Source organism: Cygnus atratus, chromosome 3 (genome assembly GCF_013377495.2).
Source record: "Cygnus atratus isolate AKBS03 ecotype Queensland, Australia chromosome 3, CAtr_DNAZoo_HiC_assembly, whole genome shotgun sequence".
Lineage (NCBI taxonomy): Eukaryota > Metazoa > Chordata > Aves > Anseriformes > Anatidae > Cygnus > Cygnus atratus.
The window spans coordinates 78,918,715-78,943,245 of NC_066364.1; the positions used below are offsets into that span (position 1 = coordinate 78,918,715).

The 24,531-nt window shown below is 38.9% G+C and overlaps 1 protein-coding gene across 1 annotated transcript in view; it reads right to left on the reverse strand.

The window, feature by feature from the left end:
• Window positions 1–24,531, reverse strand: part of PCNX2 (pecanex 2) — a 156,209-nt gene that overhangs the window by 77,006 nt on the left and 54,672 nt on the right. Inside the window, exons 14-19 of the mRNA XM_035560483.1 lie at window positions 23,594–23,704; window positions 21,905–21,996; window positions 11,684–11,793; window positions 9,491–9,587; window positions 3,090–3,182; window positions 2,465–2,615 (exon numbers count right to left, since the gene is read on the reverse strand). Of these exons, the coding sequence (XP_035416376.1) occupies window positions 2,465–2,615; window positions 3,090–3,182; window positions 9,491–9,587; window positions 11,684–11,793; window positions 21,905–21,996; window positions 23,594–23,704 (654 nt within the window). The remainder of the gene's footprint in view (window positions 1–2,464; window positions 2,616–3,089; window positions 3,183–9,490; window positions 9,588–11,683; window positions 11,794–21,904; window positions 21,997–23,593; window positions 23,705–24,531) is intronic.

Sequence of the window (24,531 nt, forward strand, 5' to 3'; positions counted from 1 at the left end):
AGGCTACCTCCTGAGATTATACACACACAGTCAGATGTCTATTTTGGAACCTAGCTTTTATTCTCCATTCTCTCTCCTTCTCCTGAACTACAAATTGCTTTCAGAGCTCCTATGCTCTAAAGAACTTCATCTGGCTGCCCAAAGCCAATTTCTGTGTAAGGACTTTAGCTTGAATAAAGAGATGTGCATATCAAATAAACCAAAAGGAAGGTAGCCACAGGAGCAGAAAGAGGCATGGCAAGGCATGTATGGACAACGCAGAGAGAAAAAAACCACACATATTCAGAGGGGACCCAGGGAAAGAAGTGGATGGTTTGAAAATGGCTTATATGAGTCTGTGGGGTATAAAAGCAGAGATGGGGAAGGAGGAGAAAAGAATCTAAGAATCTTTTGCTTCAGGCCTTCTCACACAGTCCGTCATTACTTTCTACACATCTGTTGTACCATAAGCTCACACATCTTAAGCTCAGCCTTTCTTCTTGCAGTCATACAAAATAATAACAAGAAATAAATGAGTTCTGTCATAGGTGCATCATGAGAACTGTTCTGAAAATTGCTATATTGTGGAGGGCCTGAAAGTCCAAACGACTCATCTGAAGTCTGTGAAACAAACCCAAGAACAAACTTGGGGAATTGTCATTACCAGCTGCTCATCTAATTGCTAGCAATCATTCATCCTTACCATAAGAACTGCACTTGTCAAAAATTAGGAAGCTGAAAATGAAATTACATGCAGTTAATAGTGCTACCAGACCCCTTGCTTTGTGTATCTGTACTGTTACTGTTCACACCTGAAAATACAGAATACAGTTCTTTTCTAACCTCCTTCTGCTATACACAAAGGTAACCTTTAAGTTCTGCTCCTACGTTTTTCTTACAGGGTAAAAGAAAGAAGACAGCCTGTCAGACATATCTATCAAAGGGATTACACAACTTTTTCTCCTCAGCCTCTCATCTCAGAACATGATAAAAATCCTCTGCAGCAGCCCGAGGGACTGGGGAATAAATAAATAAATAGACAAATAAATAAATAAATTAAACTCCTGCTTTCTACACAGAAGACCATAGCATTGCAATAATATTTAAACCCCAAAGTGAGGAAATGGACTGCATATAAAATGAGGACTGCAAAGGAAGCAGAAAAGCCTGCTGCCTGTAGCAGGTACCATGTGAAATGCGTCTGATCTCAGAGTAGAAGAAAACCCATCTGTGGAGATCAGTCTGGCATATCTCAATGTAGACCTCAACCTTTTCAAAAGCTGAGTCATTGCATTTAGGAAAATAACGTTTTCTGAAAAATGAAGACAGACTTAATCGGGGACAAAGCAAAGAAGACCTACAGTAATATCTTATGATTAAGCTGATGTAACAATGAAACTTGGGTACACATCAGACTTCACGATTATCAAGGAGAGAAAGCCCTGAACAATGTTTTCAATTGGATATGAACCTTAAAAACATCTATATTTCTACTACGCTTTCCTTGCTGTATTGCAGTAAAAGTTAAAAGGCAACCTTCAATCAAGTCTCTCGGGTACCTTTTCATACCCAAGCCTTGTTTGGAAAGTAATCATTTCGAAAGACACTATTTTTAAAAGAAAATTTAAATCCTTAACGCGTATTTTTGCAGAGAGTGATGTGAACTCTTTTGTTGCCTAGCTGAACAGATTAAAGTCCCTCAGCAGACTGTGTTCTGACAACATTGTCTTCAAAAACCTCAGGAATATATATTGAGAATGATTAAGGCACAGGATCCATCAAAAAATGACAAGCAAGCTTTTGGCTGGTAGCAAATACAAGATGAGAGCCAGGGGAAAAAAACTGTCCTTCTCAAAGTATACTCTCTGCTTGTGGAAATAACTAAATCAGAACAGGAAATCAGACCCCAGTATACTAAAATATTTACAGATACTGGTGTCAGGACACCACTGCTGAAGCCAGCAGACAAACAAGAACAAGTCATCAAGAAATTTTCACAGTTTCTTTCAGATTTTAAGTTCCTCTAAAAGCGTTACGATGGAAATTAAAACTAACTTGCATTATCCATGCTGTCCAAATGATGCATAACTGTATGTCAGAAAGTAGAAATAATTCTACCTCAATTTCAATTGTAATCTTTAAATTTAAATTTTTAAATTATTTGTAATGCCAGTGTATCAAGCAACACAAGCAACAGTATTGTAATATAAAATAATAAAAAAAAAAAAAGCAGATCAAATGACAGCTCATGAAAGGCCACTTAGGGCCAGCAAGATGTTTAAAGGACTGTTGTATTTGGCACACAGGGAGAGGCTGAGAGAGCTGGGACTGTTTAGCCTTGAGAAGAAAAGGCTCACGGGGCATCTTATCAAATGTAAAACATAAATTATCCCCTCAGCCCTGTTCTTTCTGGATTTTTTGTTTTTAAATCAAGACTAGCTGCAAGCCACTGCATCCATTGTTTAGATAAGATTTCATTACAAACCTCTCACTTCCCGTTGCCGGTGCTCTTTGCTTTTAAGTATGGGGTGGGAGATCCACAGCCAGGGGTGATGCTTGCGAAGCTGAGGAAGTATGTAATGTGTTACGAATCCCACAGTCCATGCTAAAGCGAACAGGACAATGCTGAGAAATGGCTGGGCCAAGTGAGAAAAAAAGAAAAACGGTTATAATTTGCAAATATATAAAAAACATTTCCTAAAATGGTATTTCTGCGCACTTAGAAACTCATGTTCAAATTCTGACTACACAGGTGGATGTGTTTTGAAATACGTATTGTGCATGAACAATTGTTTTCTTTTTCCCCTAAATGGAGGAGAAAAGGTAAATGATCAGGTTTGTCCTTTCTGTCTCCCCAGTCGCATATCCTGAAAGAGGTGCAGATTTGCAAAGGATTAAAGGAAGAGACACCAGATAAGTAATACTTTGCCTAATACAAATATCCACAACCTAATTGCACTGCAAATTAAAAAGCATTAAGTTATCATGGCCAGTAAATACATTTTCCCTAACTTCTCTTTCCTCAATTTCTATTCCTTACAGCTAAAGTATCCTGTGGTTTTGCATAAGAGAGATAATACCTTAGAAAAAAATAAAGGACAGATACATACCCTTAATGATAGAAACACAGTGCTGGCACTGACAGCAAATGACAGAACAGCAGCCGCTGTGCAGACAATGAGATCCGATTTCAAAATTTCTTTCTGTGAAAATTATTTTATACAAAATTAGCAAGCCAATACTATTTTAACTAGTCAAAATAAGTGACTCGCTTCTCAAGTGCTTGCAGTCTGCATTGTGTTAAGGCTAATCATCACTCCCTGATAAAAAAGTATTTTCTCCACTCTTGCTTTGTGAAATTATTTCTTCATATGCTAGGTTTGGCAAAGTAACTATGTTTAAATTCATCGTGCCTACTTTTAAACCACATTTTAAAATTTGGTTTTAACATTGCAGAAATAAAAGCAATACATTTTCATACTGAGTCTGATTCTGCTTAAGGAATATAATTCTTTCACATTACAGTTTTTTGGTTTGGGAAATCAAAATTCTGGTTCCTTGACCTATTTGCAAGCAATACGATTGCTTCAGTTTTACTTTTTCTTGCATTACTGAAATGACTCATGCAGTTCTACAATGTCGTAATAAACATATTAACTTCTGTTTCTGATGTTCTACAGTCACATGTCCCATTCTCTGGTTTTCTGTATCAGAAGCCAAATTTCAGCAAGACTTTACGGATTTCAGACAAGGCGTTTTCTGGTATCACTGAATGATAATGCAAGGACAAGTCTGCGTTTATATAAAGATCTATAACTACAGTAGGAGTAATTTTGTTTTGAAAGATTAGAAAATATCACGGTCTTTCCAGCCACCCATTTTTCTTGTGATTAAAATGTCATTCTCGGTAAACAAATAAACAAGATAGCTTTTGAGCTCTGTGATCTTCTGAATTGTACTTCAGAGGTCACTCAAACGTCTTTCCCAGTAAATGAAAATCTTGTCCTAGATTTGTAAGAGGGATGTTTAAGTTCAGCACTCAATACTTGTACTAAGTTATCACATGAGTAACTATTTGTAGCTCTTGGTTTAAATACTGACTTACACTTTAATTCAAAGACATCTAGAAACAACAGGTGGAATACAACACTTTGTTAGAATTTGAAATACATCCAATTTCCTGGTGCTGCAATCTAGGTAGCTTTCATTCATCTCGTCAGAGACAAGAAAAAGAAAACATAAAATAATGCTGCGATAGCAAACCTAAGAATAATGGAGATAAAGAAAGTAGAAGAAGCGAACAACAGAAGGGCTGTGAATTACAGGGGAAGCTGGCAGCAACCACTATATTTAGGCTGCCTATCACTGTCTGTTTTGAGAAATGCTTAGTAAAAGGTCACCAGCATCAGCACTTCCACTTGCTGCAGCAGGCCTTTGAAATTCAGCAGGACTAAAAAGCCTTCAGGCTCAAAAAGTACTTTTGCTTTGTCCCATGAAACTCCAATCCAGTTTAGCTGAATTCTCAAGCCATAAAACCTGTCCTTTCTTTTCTCAGTTTGCTCAGAAAGCCATCCTTGCAAAAGAGCAGCACTCCCTCTGCTCCTCAGGCTGTGCCCTCTTCAGGCAGTACCGTGATCAGGAAGGACTACAGGACAATGCACAGGAGGAGAGCTAGGTCGGACTCCTCCCGAACCACCTTTCCAGAACCCAGCGCTGCTGGCCTTGTCCCTTGCTTGTTGGCCACCATATGCAACAGAAAAATCACATTATGGACCTTACAGAGAAGGTCATCTTTACTGAACAAACATCTGACCCCTACACATCCCCACAGGTTCTCTACAGTCAGTTTAGAGCTTCTCTCACTAGCAAATATTGGGGATTTAGTACATGTAGCAGTACTGAAAAATTGTGGTCAAAACCCCAATAAGGGAATTATTACCAACTCATATAACTGACATATTTTTTTAACATTTGCAAAATTTTAAAGCTACTTCACACAAAGCCAATAAAAAGCAGCAGTATTGAGGTTATAAAATTCAGTATCTGAGAAAGTTGAGCAGTGCCAGGTTTATGCGGCACCGTACTTCAGCCCTTTCGTGGAGATGTATTATGAAAAGTCTTCAGTAAGTATCACTTTTGTGTGCAGCTGAATCCAACTACTCAATAATATAAAACAAGCTTATAAGAACAAACACATGCCAATCATATTTTCAAGCTCTCCTCCACAAGCAAAAAGGATTACTATTAAAATGACAGCTGAGTTGTTTTCATAATCATGTGACTGAAGAAGCTGCCGTTTTAAGAACTATATCAAACACTAAGAACTTAGCTATAAAATCAGTAGTGACAATAATAGATATTGGGGGCAGGTGGAAAAGGCATCCAAACTTTCCATTCCATGCTCAGGCCAGCTCACCAAAGAGAGCAAACTGTATTACACAGACTGTACTGCATGGTATTTCCATGGTATTTCCCATCTTTGACTTTGTAAGTGCTCTTTTCAAGGTTCTCTCACTGCTTTTGACAAATTAACATAACACATACAGGAAAAGGCCTGTGGTTTTAAAGCAAGACGTACTATCCAGGTATTTGAATCCAAATTAAACAGTTGCATTCCAACTTTGGTGATATTTGGAATGCCTGAAGTTTCATTTATGCCAGGCACATGCCCTTTGCACGTGCACAGAACCGCTTCAAAATGTAAATGTACGGCTCAGCTGCTGACTTGCACAATGGTCCCCCACAGGAGGCAGGAGCTACTTCTTGATGTGGCAGATACATTCAAACTTCTTACATATATATATTTTTTCCCTGTTCTAAAACAAAACTAGGCAGGAGCAACTTTATTTCATACCAAGGCATGATGGCCAGGGCCTGCAGGAAACTGCTGACCCTAGGCAGTTTTCTCTCTACCTGTAGGGGATTCAGAGCTACTTTCCAGGAGAAGACCCTGGACATCCACCTACTGGTTGCTGTGGATGGGTCTGTGGCTCCACCTTTCTTGCTGAAGACAAGTCACTGCCTAAAGACTCAGTGGGAAATGCAAGGAGCATGACTCTACCAGTAGAGCCATCAGCCACATGAAGGGAGGCAGATCAGGAAGCAGAGAAGTTCTGGTTCCTGTTCCTAGACTGCTTTTTCTGTAGGTTGCACAATGGTTGTTCCATGTGACATTGAACGGGGAATGCAGTTCCCTGTGAGCTGCTTGATGAGCTGACTGTAGTACCAACTGTTCAGACTGTCTTGTAAGAATGACCCTTATTGAGCTCACCACCAGAAGAAGAAAAAAAAAAAAAAAGGCATTTTCAGGAGGGGACTGAAAGCTGTGAAACTCAAAATGAGTGGTGAAGGCATCTTCCTGCAGTCTTCATGGATGGGACACAGGACCCTCTCCTGCACTTGGCATCCTTGGACCTTGCTAGCTGTTGCAAAGCACATGCCTACCTCTACACAACTCTGTCCTCCATCCTGCATTTAAATCCAACTATCTAAAGCAGGACTTTGGATTCCATTCCCAACCACAGGCACTTATGAATTGAATGTTGAGTCATCCTACAATGTGGCGCTTAAATCCTTTCTTGTATTTGATCCAATATAGGAAAGTTAGGCTCTGATCACAGTTAAAATCTCTTCAATGAGAGAGAGTCATTACCACTGTGTTATGGTTTGGGGTGAAAGCAGTCGTTCTTTTTCTTTTTCCCTCCATCTTACACTCAAGACAACAAAGAAACCCTGACCCAACAACACTGCATTTAATGCCTCAGAGATTTTACATATTATAGCAGGATTTTTTTATTATTATTTTTGATTACACTTTTGGAGCTTTGTACAAAGCCTTTCACTGATTATCTCGATGTTTGTATTAAAGGCCAGGAAGGAACCTGGGTTTGAATGTAACACATTAACACCCTCAAGCCACTGGTTAATCTAGCAATCAGCCATGTGGATGCCTATAGAAATTAATTATAATGGTAGGAAGCTCCATTCTCAAAGTTGAATGGTCAATTATCCATCACAGCTGCTTTATAATTCAGGCTTCCAAAGCTGGCAATTCTTACTCAGCTATTCAAGCAAAGGGAAATAGTAAAGGTCATGTAACTAAACATTAGAGATGTTGTATTTATTACTGCTAACATTAATGTGAAGCCACTACAGAATACAACAGATTAATTTTCAGTATTAACCTTGTTTGCTTTCAGCTGCTTAACAATGTGAATTGGTTTTGTATGCCTCAGGATTTCTGATTTTAAAGGGCCTCATTTAAATGGCATGTTATGCATACCATACATGTATATATAGACCTGCGCAGAGCTGGCTGTTTTGTGTGGCATTTAAACATCACTGGCACATTTTTACATCACTGGCACTGGCAGGGGGTTAGGATTATTCTACTCACAGAGGAGCACTCAATTATTTTTTTTTTTAAGTTGAATTTAAATTTGCTTTTAAAGTCAATTGAGTCCTGACAAACACGTGATTGTTATTGCTGAGGCCAGTCAGTAGAGACTGTGGCTTGACTGTGTTCGTCAAACTTGATGCACATGCATTTTTTGCTGCTTCAATTCTTCACTACTTGCTATATTACTACATACAAGGGGAGTCTCCTGGCAAACTGGTTAAAGCGTTTAATTAAGACAGAGATACCAGATAACACAGGGACTAGACAAAGAGCCTGCATTAGCCAGAAATTGCTCTGTTGTTCTTCAAGAGAATTCTCATTGTGGAAGAATTAGCATTGCTAGTTGACATTGTAAGCAAACACGTTTGCTCATAGTTTTTATAAAGACTGAAGGAAACCCACACATAAGGGAAAAAAAAAAAAAAAGGAAGGTGAAGAGCTAGCAAGCTCCAACAACACTGAAAGAAAGCAGCCTCTGTCTAGAAATAGCAGTGGCATGGAGCATCAAATATACCGAGCAGAAGATTTCCAGTCCCCACAAACCAGCTATATCCTGGGGAGCAAAAGGTGCAGGAATCCCAATTAATTAAAAATAAAAAATAATAAATTAATTAATAAAACACATCTCCCCCCAAAAAAAAACAGACACAAAGAAACAAAAACCCCACCAAACCATGCTTGCAAAATCATGATAAGAAACATGGTGAAGTGAAGAAATGGAGTCCTGTGTGTGGCCAGTCCCACACTGTTCCTCCCTCTGCTTCTGCATCTTCAGCTCCAGTGGCTGAAGGGCACCAGTACAGCTGACCCACACGGTAACTGTGTGAATATAAGACATCAGTTCCCTATCCACATTACCGGCACAAAAACAGGTCTGTAGTCAGCAACATAACTCCATTTTGAAAATACAATCAAGATCTTAGATGTGAATTTGTTCGTTCTTTTGTTGTGTTGTTGTTTTCTTCAATGTATTGAAGCATTGTTCAAGGTTTCCCTCTGCACTGTGAAATGAAACCAATTAAGTGGACAGCTGTATTAACTGCTTCAGTCCCTTGGCAAGAGTCCCTCTGCAGAACAGATGAGATCAGACTCTGTACTGCTCCAAGATGGATGCTATCAGCAAAAGATACAAGTGGGATATAAATACCAGAGAAAGAGAAGCTTTCCATTGCATCTGCAATACAGTGTCTGTGTACAAGAGTGGACTGACAATGACTCGTGGCAAAAATCTACACACCAAATATAGCAAAAAGCTTCTTTTCTTTTTTTTTTTCCTGTTACTACATTCACATTGCAATGTGGCTCAGTTTGCAAGAAGCTGAAGCTCAAAAAAGCCAAGGAGGAACAGACATATCACTTAATCTTATGTGGGCCTTATTATAGTAAGCAATTTAACATTGTACTTGGTAGGAAATAATTTAAGCAGCAGCTAAGCAATGAAAAGCAGAAAATATTGATACAATGGATTAAACTCATGTGCTTAATTAAGGCTATGTAACACCTTATAAAATGTCCATCAAACATGATACAAGATATATGAGCGAGATGCATCCATATGAAGGGACACCTGGAGGCCAGGGCAGCTACCATACTAGTGGCCTGTACCCCTTGGCACTTTTGACTCTCAGGCTGTGTCTGAAGGTCAAAAAAGGCGGTCTGTCTCCCAGACACTCTGAGCGCTCCTTGATTCTGCAAGCATTCAGGACTTTAGGAATAACTGCCTTTGCTGTAAATGCTCATAAGCAGGCATTAGGATGTGATTAGGAAGAATGGCTCTCTGACAGCTAAGAACATGAGAGTTCATGACTCTAGGAAATCTCTAATGCCCCTTAACACTTTGAGAAACTTGATGATCTTCCCACATGAACTCCATGAGATCAACCTCTCCTGGGTACCAGTTCTCCCTTCAGGCCTCTCTGGAGAGATGTCTGGAAGTACTTCCCACAGTTTCAATCTGTGGATTTAAAGGAACAGGACAGATATCCTTCCACTTTCTGGTTTTAGTAGTTTAAATATTTAAATTACTAATTAAGAATATTGAGAAGATTTCTCAATGGGGAAAATGGATGGGAGAGCACTTCGCACAGAAAGTAATGAAAGAAAAGGTCTTACCACTGATTCTCTCATCTTTTCTGGGAGTGGATCTGCTGATGAATCTTCAAACTGTTGACGTAGAAAGTGAGGCACATATTTGCATTGAATAAGGGACCTGTTAAAAAAAAAAAAAGGATACTTCTGAATGTCTAACAGACATGAATATTTGCAGTGGGGGGAGCAGGGGAAGGAGCAGAGGAGGTGGAACAGCCACAGTTTTCTCCTTCCTCATGTATGCAGTAGCTATCTTATCTCTGTATAGCTGGAGATTGATACAAACCAGCTCTACCTTTGATCAGGGTACAGCTTCCTCATCAAAATGTCAAGGAGTCTCACAACCAGAGCAGTCCAATCAATGTGCCTGTGTCATTCAGAGGAATGAGCTAAGAGGGTACTGTGGTATTCATGCCCTTTATTAATAATTCAGCTAAGCTGAAACCAATATGAGAGTTCTCTAGACCCACATTAGAAAGGCCTGAGAGGCAATTTCTGTATAAATTGCATCTTAATCCCCAGTTCAAGATTTATGTGCTACCTTCTCCATCTTGAAGTTTATGCCACAGGCCATCCTTTAAACACTGTTTCCAATCCCCTTAACTTCCTTTAATTAAGTTTAAGAGCTGTTTAAAAAAAAATCTTAAACCTCTTTTTTTCTTTTTTTTTTTTCTTAAGGATTATACATTTTCATCACGATTGCATAAAGAACGTTTGATGTTGCTGTACACATAAACCTAAACAAGATATTTAACAACTTTTTCAGCTGCTGAGGATTTGATTAAGAATATTATGGAATCAGGAGCTAGATTTAGAAGTTTAAGGAAATACAAGTTTTTACTTTATTAAGGAAGTTAATGAACTGGTGTGTCTTTCCTGGAGAGTGGGGGAGAAAATATACATTTAAATTACTCCAAAATTGAAAGCGCTCACACTTACATGCTGATTTGCAATTTACCTGCGTGTATTCTACTCCGAAGCTAAATAAACCTCCCCAATACAGCACACAGCTTTACTTCCTTTCGTACCTGAGTTCCATCCTATAATGGCCTATGAACTACATGCTACCTACACAGAACTTGATCCATGCCTAATTGATGCCAGTGCAAGACACGGTAGGCTTCAGATAAAGACAGTAGATATAAGCAGCTCTTTTTACTTTGCCACACTATGACCTAGTAACGTCTAAATTTCAGATTCCCTCAATCTTCTGAATGTTGAAGAAAGAATTTATCAGCTCTTCAGTGAGATTTACTGGGTAGCCCATTTCTGTTAATACCTCACTTCTGCTCTCTCCTTCTTTACAAAACTGTGTGGCCAACCAGCCTGACTTACCACAAGCCTACTACAATCTTCATATAGTTATGAGCCTCACCTCATGACATATACAACACACCTCACGAAACTGAAAGGAGAGAGCCTCTGGATTTCCTCATAAGCTCTCTGCACTATGCCAGGATAAGACCGAGCTGCCTGTGAAGCAGAATCCTAGAAGACATGGTAATAATGGCAGCATGAAACCTGCTTGCATGCTTAATCCCACAGCCATACATGTAGATGCCCAGCTGCTTTTGCACAACCACAGCCCCCATAACAGTCACATAACACAACTCCCACACAGGAAAGAAGTTACATCTACAGGCCTCTCTCACATCACCTCAACTGTCAGATCACAATGTTGGGACTTCCTTGGATCTCCCTTGTTCCCAGCATCCACTCTCAATACACACAAACTCTCTTCTGCTACCTTTAGCGAAGTATATTGGAGCAGAAAAGGGAAGAGTCAATCTTGGAGAGGCACTGTCTACTGATGCTGACCCTAAGCCATCTTCCCCACAAATCAGAAGTCCTTTCTCCTTGCCAAGGTGCCACCCAATGAATGTTCTGTAATTCCAGAAGTCTGCAAGTCCCCTCGACTAAATCACTATCCTCCGATATGGCAAGCATGCAATTTCCCAGAGGGCAAAATCTGCCCTAAAGAATTTGGAAGAGCTGTGTAAAGAGCACCAGCCTTACTGCTGATCTGACTGCAGCACTTCATTTACTTAACAGGACTGACGCGAACCATGCAGGCAGACATGCTGAGGAATTTCTACCTCACCACAGTAATTTTGGGAGACAATCCCCACAGTTCTGAAATCCAGATATGACTCTGAGCAAACCACATTTTTTGTGCTGTATAGTGAAATCAATAAACGACAATTGCAGGCAACTTACATCAGTACAGATGGGTCACTGCTTTGTCTGCTGAGGTGATAAGAAAGTGCAACTAGCAGACCACAGAAAGCAGAAAACAGTGCTGGAATGTGCTGCGCATCCCAGGGTTCCTGAACAGGGGGACAAAAAGCAGAGCATTTGCAAGTTAGGAATGCAGTACTATTTTTTTTTATTTTTTATCTTTAAGTAGGCCATGCTGTGCACGTAACGTTAAATGCACATCACCTAAATCTGTATGCCATCTACCAAGGTTTGACAATCCTTTATCATTTCAAAGTCTATCATTGTGAAAAAGACTGCAATATTACAGACCCGCTTTGTGATTATACTACTGTAATTCCTCTATTATCAGCAATTAGCTAAGAAAGCACATGAAAAACATTTTCTTTTCTCTTTAATGAAACTCTAGAGGCAACTTTTCATTAAAATGAGATGCGAGTGAAATCATTTCCACTGTATTTGTCTAAACTCTAAATTGATTCTGTGATTTACTTGACCTGTGGCCAGATTGCTTGCAACAAATGCCAGTTCCACCTAGCTGGGGTGTAGTCCCTGGCACCTCACTCCTAAATCTTTCTGCTGCTTTATATGGTACATCTAGGCATGTCTAGCCACTGTCCCTGAGCAGGAAGAGACAATTTACACGCTCACTAGCACACTCTAAGCATAATCAAGATGAGAAATTACCTCTGGGTGACTTAGGCAGCTAAAATTTGCTAGAGATAATAGAAGGAGGAATAGGAAGCTTAATGAATACTTATCATGACCAGCCTCATCCATGGCATCCTCAGCTACAAATTAATCTTAAATACTTGTGAGTACTGGTTGTAAAAGGACAGAAATTCTGGCTGTGAAGGACACACAAACTTAGTGGATCAGATCCACAGCCATTTCACTCACTAGACTCGTTCCATGCTTCCACACAACTTCTACCTGATCAAGTTAAACTTTGCCATCCAGTTCTATTCTTTGTTTAGTTGTTCCCAGGTACTGAGCCAGATACATTTTGGTTTAGCTTTTCCCATGCTCAGTCTCAGGTCAGAAATTCATATTCTTCAAGACACTGTAGAAAAGTAATTAAAGCCAAAATGTTTTGCACGTGGCTGGATCATAGACTATCCCAATACACACTGCGCTTCCAGGGCAGCATAACCACGTAGTGCGACTGCCACTTTGCCCTGCGACTTCTTACAAAAGTAAAACATTATAAAGAGCCTGTCCATATATCTGGTGTTGAAATGTATCAGTTTGAGAAATCATTCCACACTCTTTCTACTAGAAAACCCTACATGACTGATTCCCCATAAAGTCTCAGGAGCTCTGTACTTCCCAATTTTCTCTATACTATGAGCAGCTTCTGTGTTTGGCTAGCCTGTGCTCCACTTGCAAAGTACCTCTCCCTCGTCTCCTGAAAACTCAGCTGTCAGGGAGCTAGGAAGGCAGACAGGACAAGCATCAATATTTGCTGCCTAGGGAGCAGGATTTTCCAGAACAATGCTACACAACGTTTTACAAAAGCTGAGGCTGAGAATGCACAAAGGTGTTATTTCTCTAGCATCAGTGATGCACCCCGCTCCATTTTGTCATTTTCCTCCCCCTCTAATGATGCCTGGTAGAGCTTTAAATTAAAAAGATGAAAAAAACAATACAGTCGATAATTGGACAATGATTCTTCTCAGTGGGAAAACAGGAATGACAGGTTTTAGTCTTGGAAACTGGTATTATTTGTCAACCCAGACACGAATTTGACTGCCTACTCTACCTCATTTGGTTGAGGCGACATGTAGTGCTCTCACATAGAGTTTTGACTTTGATGCAGACACTCACGTAGTCATTTTCAAAACAACTCAAATGGTCTTACAGGGTTAAGGATGAAAGTGGTGAGTTAAAACAGATACAGTGTTGGGGGGGGGGGGGGCGGTGTTCCACTTCAACCACAGAATTGCCTAATCCCCAAACAATTCACTAAAAAGGAAGATAAAGGCGGCTTTGAACTTACAAGCCTTTTACCACTTGTAGAGGTAGGGAGGAAAGTGTATGTTTAAAAATAAGTGACGATAGTAGCTTTCTGTCCTACATGATTTATCCTTTTTGCTTCTTTCTTCCCTTAAAAAAAATGCACGTAACAAACCTTTATCTTTGAAAGGTATGCTAAAATAAATCACGTGTCCTACTCCAGAGACAGAGTGCTCTGAACACAGCAGAACCATTGTAGTAAGTAGAATTCTTGGTGTTTTTTTGTGGTTGTATGGTTTTTGTATTTATTTTTTTTACTCACCCCCCCTTTTTTTTTTTTGAAACAGAATAGTCCTCTAAACTCAAAGACTTTATAGATTGCTCGAGCATTAGCATCATTCAATGACGCTAATTCAAGGAAGAAATGGTGAAGATGTTTTGCATAGTGACTTTTTTCTTTTTTTAAATATGAAGAACAACTGGAATTAGTCTCCACAAAGCTCATAGACCTTCTAATTTCCCACTCTCTCATTTCATCATTATTCAACCAATCTTCTTCTGTTCTTCTCTTTATTTCTACTCTTCAGCTTCATCATGGATCTATGCTATTGCTCATATTATGCAAAAAGCAGGACACCTGTTGTCAGCCATTCCGCATGTGTGATGTTAAATAGTAAATATTTTCTAAGTTCAAAAATAGGATGATAGCATTTCTCACTATCTGAATGAAACTGTAAAAGGGAATAACACACCGCCCCCAAAGCTTTAAGAAAATGGTAACCCTGTAGAGAACAAGTCCATGTTAACTGTTAGATAGCTATGTTACCATGGATACTCTGTTTCCATTGAACACTAATGACCAGGAATCGTTAATTATTCACGGCCCCTGCATTAAACTTGCTAGAGACACGTTCCAGAGAGGGATGCCCACCAGCCTTATCTTCCCATCAAAGAAAACAAAACTTTACTTTCCCAGAAGACCTCCAAAACCTTGGAAAGCGATGAACTACCACAAGACAGATAGCGCTATCCATTTTGATTGATGCTGTCTCTTTCTTTGCACTCCCAACAGCCATCCGTAGCTGTATTTTCATTGCTGAAATTTAAAATCCTTAAGGATGGCACTGATGCATGGATGTGCATGCATGTGTGCATTTCACCTTACACAACAGGGTCTCATTCTGTGACTGGAATTCCTGGGCTAGAGAGTGAGATGGGCAATGACTTCGGACAGGAGGCATGAATGCTCACGTTACATATCATAGTGAGTTTATCCTAAACAAGAATTGCAGTTTTCTACATTCCTATGCAGTGACATACTTCTAAAAAGGTAACCTCAGGCCACGTTAGATTCTGCAGACAAAACACACTTTTCCATTATATCTGGACGAGAAGCTTCTATTATACACACAGAGATCTAAGAGCATAACTACTGAGGTTACGACTGAAGTGCAAGTCTGACTACAGCTGCAAACATCACTCAGTGAAATATGTGATATCTGACAACTCTCTCCCAAATTAACATTCCTAGTAGTTCTTGCTTGAACCTCAGGGGTCTCTAAATTGGAAAGTACATAAAACTGATGAGCCTTGTCTTCAAAACCTCCAACGGTGCTGGAAGCATTTTATCAAGTAGAAATAAAGCTGTCTAATAATCCTATACTTCTATTTTTGGTCACTTACACATGCGGGAATTCTGTGTATACACATGGGCCCATTCAGTGCTGTTTAGAAATGTTTTGGACAGTCTTAGCAGACAGAGGGAGATGTATGCTTGTAATACTTTCCCATTATAAAACCGTAAGACACATATTTCAAAATTATTAGTACACAGATGAAGCCTGTGTTGTTGAAAACAGGAATCAAGAAGCATTGTTATTCTGATTAATGAGTTTAGAACTCATTAAGCAAGGAAACAAACTACAACAATTGTAAGATGAGAATGGCTTAAAATACTCACAGGATGTTTAGTAACTGCCCATCGAAGTGATAAATAAATTACCAGAGAATACTTTCTTCAGATTTAAGGTAATGGAAATGATATAACTTTCATTTAAAAAAATACTACAGAACTGGAGGAGGCAGCTGTGCCACATATGAACACATTCATATCATTATCAATCAAATTTTTGGAGGCAGGTCCAACATATGAAAGTTTTCCTGACTGATTAAGATAACCCACGAGGAGTTCCTTAAGTTGTTAAACAACAACAAAAAAAGGATCACAAATGATTAACTGGCTCTGGTTAAGTTTGAAATCCAAAACAGCTGATTGAAACAGAAGGCAGAAGAGAAGGACTGACTGATTCCAGAAAGATTTGAGGATGTGCTCCTCTGCCTCTTAGCAACACACTGACACACTGGGTGCTGAAGACAGGTATAAAGATGACTAAATTCCAGAACGAATGTTAGTTGAAAAAAATAGGCATACCTGATTTTATTTAACAGATATTAAAAAAATAACATTCGCACAAAAAACACAAAACAGATGGAGTGGGAGACAAAAAATCAGCACATCAGGCAATTCTACTCAAGTGAAATAGATGGCATGGAAGTTCCTGCGTCTCCAATCTGATGGATATAATATCTGAAAATAAAAACATCTCCTCCAGGGAAAAGAGATAACCCTTTCATATATCAAAGCCAAGGTAGCTATTAGAGCTGCCAATTTCTGTTCAAGACTGAAGCTGAGATCAGAAATAAAGCCAGGCTGAAGTGAATGTAGATAATTTTAAACTAAACTCTCTTACCCAATAGCTTCAAAAAAGCAGAAAGCTGAAAAAAGTGATGCTATTAGATGTAATAGCGCAAGGACTGACAAAAAAGAAGTGATAAAACTATATCTAGGATTGAGAGCTTTTTATTAAACAAAAATTAAATGAAAGTTCTTAAAGGACCTGGAAAGAACTGGAATGAGGAGTGATGACATCATTAGACACAAGTCTAGGAGATGAAAAAATCTCAAAGCAACCAGGAGAAGCTCAGGTCTTTGCACTTCAGAAGCAAAGGCATTTATCTTCTCTCTTATCTGAAGTCAAGGTCACAGTACACAGTATTGTTGTATGTAAGACTGGATAAGCAGCTGGTGTCTTACCACTCATGACATGGATGTGCCATGTGATAAGATGTATGAAAAGATGCATCAGAGCACCAGAAAGCTGTAGCCAAACCACCTCTACATGACTGGGAGAACATGACTGTAAACCAAAAATATATTCAGGCGACTCGCAGTCATCACCAGACAGCATGATTTCTGTTCACCAGCCTCACCAGAACACAACCATGATTTGAAAATCTGCTCCTCTTGCAATATGTGCCTTTGACTGACACCTGTGATGAATATCATCCTGTCCCTGATGGTCAGACAAGTCCTCAAGGTTTCAAACATGCAGCTGGAGACCTGAAATTCCAACCACTTTGTGTTATGGGTTTTTCTGGAGCAACTGTTACAATTTTAGATGCAATACTCTATTCACTCTATGTACAATTTTGGCCTTTTTTTTTCCCATCACATCATATACTTCTAATCAAGTCATATGATGGGACATATAAGCAGCCTGCCATATGCTCCAACTTGCCCATTCACTACTAGCACAACATTTGAGAGCCATCCATCATCTTTTAGGTGCTACATGCATTTTAGCCATTACAGAGAAACTTCTCTGGTAATGCGATGGCAAAGAAGCTGGAAGGTCATTGAGAAAAAGTTTCAGAGCCACATGAACTTTTTGGGCAAGCCAAATTTTGTCTACAAATCATAGGATGAAATCCCAAGTACACTATATAATAATAGTATATATAATAGTATAATATATATATATAATATAATAGTTAATAGTATAATATATATATATAATAGTAATATAATAGTTCAACGACAAAATCAGTCTGAACAAGGCACGGGATTTCAGCACAGGCCTATTCACCTCAGTCCTTGGAACTTGTGTTCACATGTTGAAAGTTAACTTGAGTACTTGCGCTGTTTTGTGGACATACCCCAAAACAATTCCTCAATTCTTATTTTGATTTTTTTTCCTAAAATGAGAGTTCTAGAGCAAAGAATTAACTGATGTGAATTTGCTACTCTAACATAACGCAGCCAAATTTAGAAATTAATTCATTCTATTGTAGGTGTGTATAGTTTCTGTAGTTCTAAACATGAGCAAAAAAACACTCACTTAACACGGTTCTAGAATAAATATTGGTTATTTGTTTTAATAAAAGAAAGCCATGTGATTAATTATTCTTCTAATGATCTTCTTCAGAAATAATATCTTTCCTTTTGGAATAATTAACATGCACAGAGAAATTAGGCTAGACTATTTTACCAAGCAAGATAGCAGTTAGAACACAAGAAGCACTTTAGGAAGGAAAGGCTCAAGCCTGATACTGCTGGAATGCATCTTCAGCCTGGGCATTTGACGTGAGCAATTGCTCACCAGTAACAAGCACACAACCACTTAGATAGAGATCCATTCTGCTCTGCAATTTACTTCAGGAAATGGAATTCTGCTCATTATACCTGCTGAGCTATATGATATTCTGCCGATAAACAGAGCTTACATTTGAGGATGTTACACTTCAGCCAAGGAACAAGCTTTGCAACCCAGAAATCCTGTACCAGAGATAGTCTATCATGTTTCCCTTCCCTGAATCTTCTTGATTGTGATAATTTTTACCTCCATAAACTATTAAAATTTTTGCATTAGTCTGTTGTTTTTGCCAAATTAAAAGCAAAGAGTAAAAACTATACAATAAAGATTAACTGTGAAACATAAGCGTGGAGGAGATTCCTTTTTCTACCATAAAGACAACCACATACTTATCACTTTTGTGAAAACACCTCAAGGAAACAGACTGTAGCACTTGCTTAGTTTTGAATTAGAATCTGCAATTTCTAGTGCACCAAAAATACAAATCTTGATTTGATTAGGATGAAAAGTTGTAGCCCACTATATATCAAAACAGTTCCAGGTTCTTACAGAGGTATTAGACCACCTTTCACAGTTGTCCCTATTCAGGATCAGATTCTGTTACTTTTAGTTCCTACTCTTCCTCCACCGATGAAAGAAGTCTGACAGAATTATTTCCTAGACATGTTATATATAACAGCCCAAAAGGCAAAAAGCTCCAGACCTGACTGAAGAACAAGGATGGAGAGTGCAAATGCTCTTTTCTAGTAGAAAAATACATGAAATTTCAAGGACCCCAGTGGACTGAGATGATGAGCTGAATCAAATGGAATCATCTTTACATGCTTTAAATTAACCTCCTCAGAAGTGTCTTCACAAGAACAGTGCCATAAAAATTCAAATTAACTGTAATTTCTGTGTGAACAGAAAGTCTGCACTTAATATTGGCAATTTACAGCAGATATCTTGTAAATCTTTCACATCACTCTATAACTTCAGGGTAGCATTAAAGCATATTTTTAAGCAGTTTGAAGTCTAATCCATGAGGAGATTGCTTATCTACAAAGCCACCTGCATCTTGTAATTGCAACTATTATGCTGAGAAAGGAGTTTGTAGAATATTTTAAGAGGCTTTTCTTTAATACTATTTACAAAACTATTTTTTAAAGTATCCATCACACAACTTCTCTGCCCCCAAGTAGTGAATTGTCCTCTGCCAAGCTTAGTGGAAACATGATCATTTTTGCAGGTATTTGCCTGTCAGTCATTCAACTCAATTCCTTCTTCCATATAGCTCTCAATTTTTCTCACTGTTTCTGCCCCCCAGCTCCCCACCCCCCACACAGATTTTTCTCACTCTTTTCAGCCTCACAGAGACACAACTTTATCCCATTTGCTTGTTTCTGAATCATCAATGTAGCTGGAAAATGGTAGCTGGAATACCAGATGCTTTAGAAAACCGCACAAGAGAAGCAGTTAAGCTTTCTAGCACCACACAACTCAAAGGTCAGACCAGTATAACTGATACACTGGGTGAGCCTGGTGACCAAGATTCCCTGGGATTACACCCTATTTTCAAAGATCCTTGGAGTCTCTTAATACAGCACTGCTCAGCAGGTGAGTTGCCATAATTTATTATCCAAAGCCAGGTTGGATGGGGCTTTGAACAACCTGATCTAGCAGGAGGTGTCTGTGTCTATGGCGGGGGGGGTAGGAACTAGATGATCTTTAAGGTCCCTTCCAACCCAAACCATTCTGTGATTCTCTGATTCTGTGTGGACTCAAACCATACAGGGGCAAGATAAAACAGCAGCTTAACACATTTTACCTTACTATTGGGAGTGGTTAAAAACACAAGCACAGCTAACTATACTCATTTGTGACAGATAATTAACACAGTATAATTGACCATTTTTGATTTAAGCCCCCTATTTAAAATTTTAAGTGGAATTTTTTTAAAAGCCGCTGCAGAAATGTTTATGTTCCTTAAAGAAATCCCTTAAACAAACATCTGATAGCACCTCTCATTTGTGTAAACCACCAGCCTGAGTGGTGACATGCTACATCTTTGGCTGTTGCAGAACTTCATATCAGGATCTCTGTGTGCGCTGCAGATGTGTAACGCCACAAAGCATCCTCTGACATATGCCTGCAAGATGTTGAGAGCAGCTTGTAAATCACTGCACATCCTGGTGCATCCCTGCATGGGCACTGACAACATCTAGCTTGTAATGAAACACTGTGAAAAGACTATTCCTTAATGGATAAATTTTATCACAAAACTGGGATGAAATTGTGGTCTCACTGTGGTCACTGGGAATTTTACAGCAGACTTGAAGACATTAGCTTCAACGTTATCTTTCATTTAAAACAACAAAAAAAATGCAGGTGATATACATTAACTGAAAAAAAAATGCTGTAGATTGAATATGGCTCAAAGGGCAGCATCTGCCAAAAACAAACAAACAAACAAACATCAAGCATCATTAGGAAGGGTACTGAGAGCAAGTCATTTTGTGACCATATAGAGGTATGGTACACTCACATCCCGAGTACCATACAGAGTTTATTCTCCACATTTCATATTGGAATCATAATCCATTATGGATCATAATGGAATAATGGAAGGCACACGGTAGGACAACTAACTTAGCCAAGGAGGAACTGCTTTACAAGAAGACACTAGAAAGGCACTCCAGTTCAGAGAGGATATGACTGAGGCAGACAATGACTGAGGGCTACAGAACTGACAAGGCAGTGGATACGGTGAATGCAGAACTGCTTTTCCACAAATCCTGCAGTACTAGGAATAGAGAAACTTGGTGAAATTAGAATTTCTTCACACAGAGCACAGTGAACATCTGAAATCCGTTGCCACAGAAAGCTGTGGAGGCAGATAGTAGCAGGACATTCGGAAAAGGGATCAGGTGAACTCATGGACAACACTGAATGAATGAAATAGGCAAAGATGCACTTACTAACAGCCCTAAACCAACAACTGTGGATACTGGTGGAATATTCGGGGAATGAGTGGCAAACAGTAGTCATTAAATTCCTAAGTTGTATTTCTCTTTGCTATTGAAGCAGGTAGTACTGGGCTAGACAGTCTGCTGGTCTGCCCAAGCAGGACATCAAAGTTTTTATTCTTCTCTACTTTCTTTTCAACGTAGCCAACGGAAGGGCACGTATAAAACTTATACACTTTACACTCCTTTTCTGACTTTGAACTTCGTATGCCAAGACTTGCCTGCAATGATGTCCCACAGCAAATTCTCCATACCAAAAAGTATGTGCAATGCTGGAGCATAAGGAGATTTAGGGCTGATCTAGCACCTATCTGACTAGTAACAACAGGGCTGTATGGTTATGTGGCTGCTGCTCATCACATGGCAGGTGGAACACATAAGGGCCACACCAGCTGATACCAATAATGATGGTAAAGCCCACTCCTTAACAGGCTTCTCAATAAATCCATGCATGAACCTTGCCAGTGTACAGATGTGTCAGCAACCATTGGTGTGCAGAAAACAGGCCAAATTCAGCCTGTCTCAGAGGAAATATATCTTTTAAGTCACAGTTGCTGTTAATCTTCATACTGGAAATTCAGTGGATCTTTTCAGACCGATATATGCAAGGAGGCAAACAATCACAAGTATTACTGAAACATTTACATTAGTATTTCCACTGCAGTTTCAAGGTATTTCAGTGTAGCTAACAGGCAGAAAATAAAACACGGCTTGTAAAGCTTATCTTGATAAATAATGATGACTATGTAGCACCGAACAGTTTCGGTCTTCCTAGACTACAAGAATTTTCAGCTTGAAATTTTGAATTTTTTAGTGTTTCAACTTACCTTCACTGCACTGAAGCAAAAAGCATATAGGACAATCAGAACCACAAAGCTTCGGGAAATGCTATAGAGTGCAGACACAAGCCCAGCAGCAGCTGAAATAAAGACACCACAAGATAACTAATGTCCTCATATATGAGGAAGTGCATTAAAAAACAACAACAACCAGTTCTTGCATCACAATAGGTGTACAAATTAATACCAGATATTACAAAGCTGTTTGTTGAGAGAACACCACAGTGTCCCAAACAGCGCCCCAAATCAGCTCACAAAATTTTACAACTAAGACTGAAAGCTTGATGGCACTGTATTCCCTGTCTCTTCCATATATCTGAGGTCCCCCACTATTGCTTTCTATGCTGAACACTGCTTTGCCAAAATATCAGTATGCCTCTTCATGTTGCTACAGAGGAGGAATGAAGTTATGTACAAATCAGGCAATTTTCTAGTCAAGCTCCATGTGGAATTTTCTTCCTTCCCTCTGCTCCTGAGATACAGGCTCTGGTATCATCCAAAAGCATCCTAACTTGCTTAGTAAACCATGATTTGCACCATATTCAAGATACATGTATGAACTTAAAGGGAGAGAGGAGGATGCCATCTCATCTCTACCTTCCTTCAAAAGCTTCCAGGGTAGGAAGCAGCCTCAGACAGACTTAGGAGGTCAGCACTGTCCACAATGGAGACACATGGGCTGCAAAACAGTGTTCTAGTTAGGTTTCAACATACATTATTCATGGGATGGGGACTTTATCAAGTTATTTCCTCCAGGAAAAACCAAGTCATTTCCTCCAAGTCTGCTCTGGTATCTATGAGACAAGAACCAAAGCACACCCAAATCATCAGTATAAGTTCTAACCATTTGCCAAAGGCTATACCTACAATAGCAGTAACAATGCAGTAAGTGTGGGTATGTAGAATGAGAAGTGCTGAGGATGTTCTATCCGTAATACATGTGTTTGAGATGTTTAACTGCAGAGTATCTCTCATGTGGTCCCACAGACCATACGCTCATTAGTGTTTGGAGTACATTAGATGCACCCTTATAGTGAACCTTTTAAGTTTCATCCAAACGGAATCCAGTTGCATACTCTCACATCATTTCATGATGCAAAACATGGTTAGTGGAAAGAAGGATATAGTTTGTTTCTGATCCAAACTAAGATGACAGTGTAGATGTACACCAGTTTTCTCTGTTATTTAAGCAATAATGAAAAACAAAACACCACCACCAAAAAATGATGCGTTGTCTCTCATTCGCATGGGCCTTGCTTAATCTTTGACTGAAATAACATATCTAGTGTCATGTTAACATGCCCTACACAATTGCACAATGTGAAAAAAAATAATTTTTATTTTTAAATGGAGTTTTGAGTGTTTTTTTTTTCTTTTCAAAAAGTTGTGGGGGTTTTGTTTGGTTTTCGTTTTTGTTTGTTTTTAAAATAGTGATTCATATTGGACATGGCAGGAAAGAGCTCTTTGGTGTCAGCCATATTCTACAGCCTATAGCACAACTTGAACCATTTGAAAGAAAAGAAAACTAATCAAAGTATTATTAGTATTCACCACACTGTTAAGTGAATACCATTAGCTCTTTGAACTTTAATATACACTGTGCTCTAAAACATGCAATAATATACTTTAAGGTGGTGCACTCAGAAAGTGATAGCTCAGGCTCAACAGGCTACTTACCAGAACCACCAAAAAGCAACATGTCTATTTGCTCCAAAAGATATATACAGAAGGTGTTGATTTGAGGGAAAAGACCAAGAAGGGAAATTGCAGGAAAGCAATATAAAAACACTAAAGAAAAGAGAAGATGGATGTTAGAACACAGTCATACATCACAGCAAGCAGAGAACAGGCATAATACTGGAATAAAACATTACAATAAATTCTGAGCATTACTCAAGTGAGCATACTTTAACCTTAGCCATGATTATTATATTTTACTTATCTATACAAAATAAATTATTCGATTTTACATGTAAGGAAATAAGGCTCAGAGGTTAAATATATTTTGGATAAAAACAGTGGCAGAAAAATAGCATTATGTAACCTCCTTACTGCTTCTCAAATACTTGTAAAGTTATATTTACTCTATTTAAAATACAGAAAGAAATCTTAATTTGCAGACTTTGGAACTTCCTCCTTGAATCTGAGAAGGTTTAAGCACACCTATAAAATTTCAATATAAGCAAACAAAAATATTTTAATAGCTGAGACCCTCAGCATCTTGACTATCACTGTATCCTTCTTCTGGCAGCTATCAACAGTGGAGACCTATGAAGTATGTAAAAATGGGACAAACCTACAGTGATAATTCCCCAGAATATTTCTCTACCTTCTAGAAGTGTAGACCTTGACTTTGCAGTAGTGAAAGAATATTAAAGACAGCAAAGAAACTCAAGAGTTAAACCCACTGTGTCATCTTCTCACAGCTTCATTCTATATAGAAATGCTAATTGAAATGGCTGCCTTACAGTCAAGGAAAAGCAGGAGTCATAATTTGGATATCCGTGCTTCTGGTCTTATGTTCTGTTCACTTCCAGCCACTCCTCCGTCTCACCCACTTCTCTTAGCTCCCCCCTAGAAATTGCTAAGCGTAGCTGTCCAGCAAAGCATTTAAA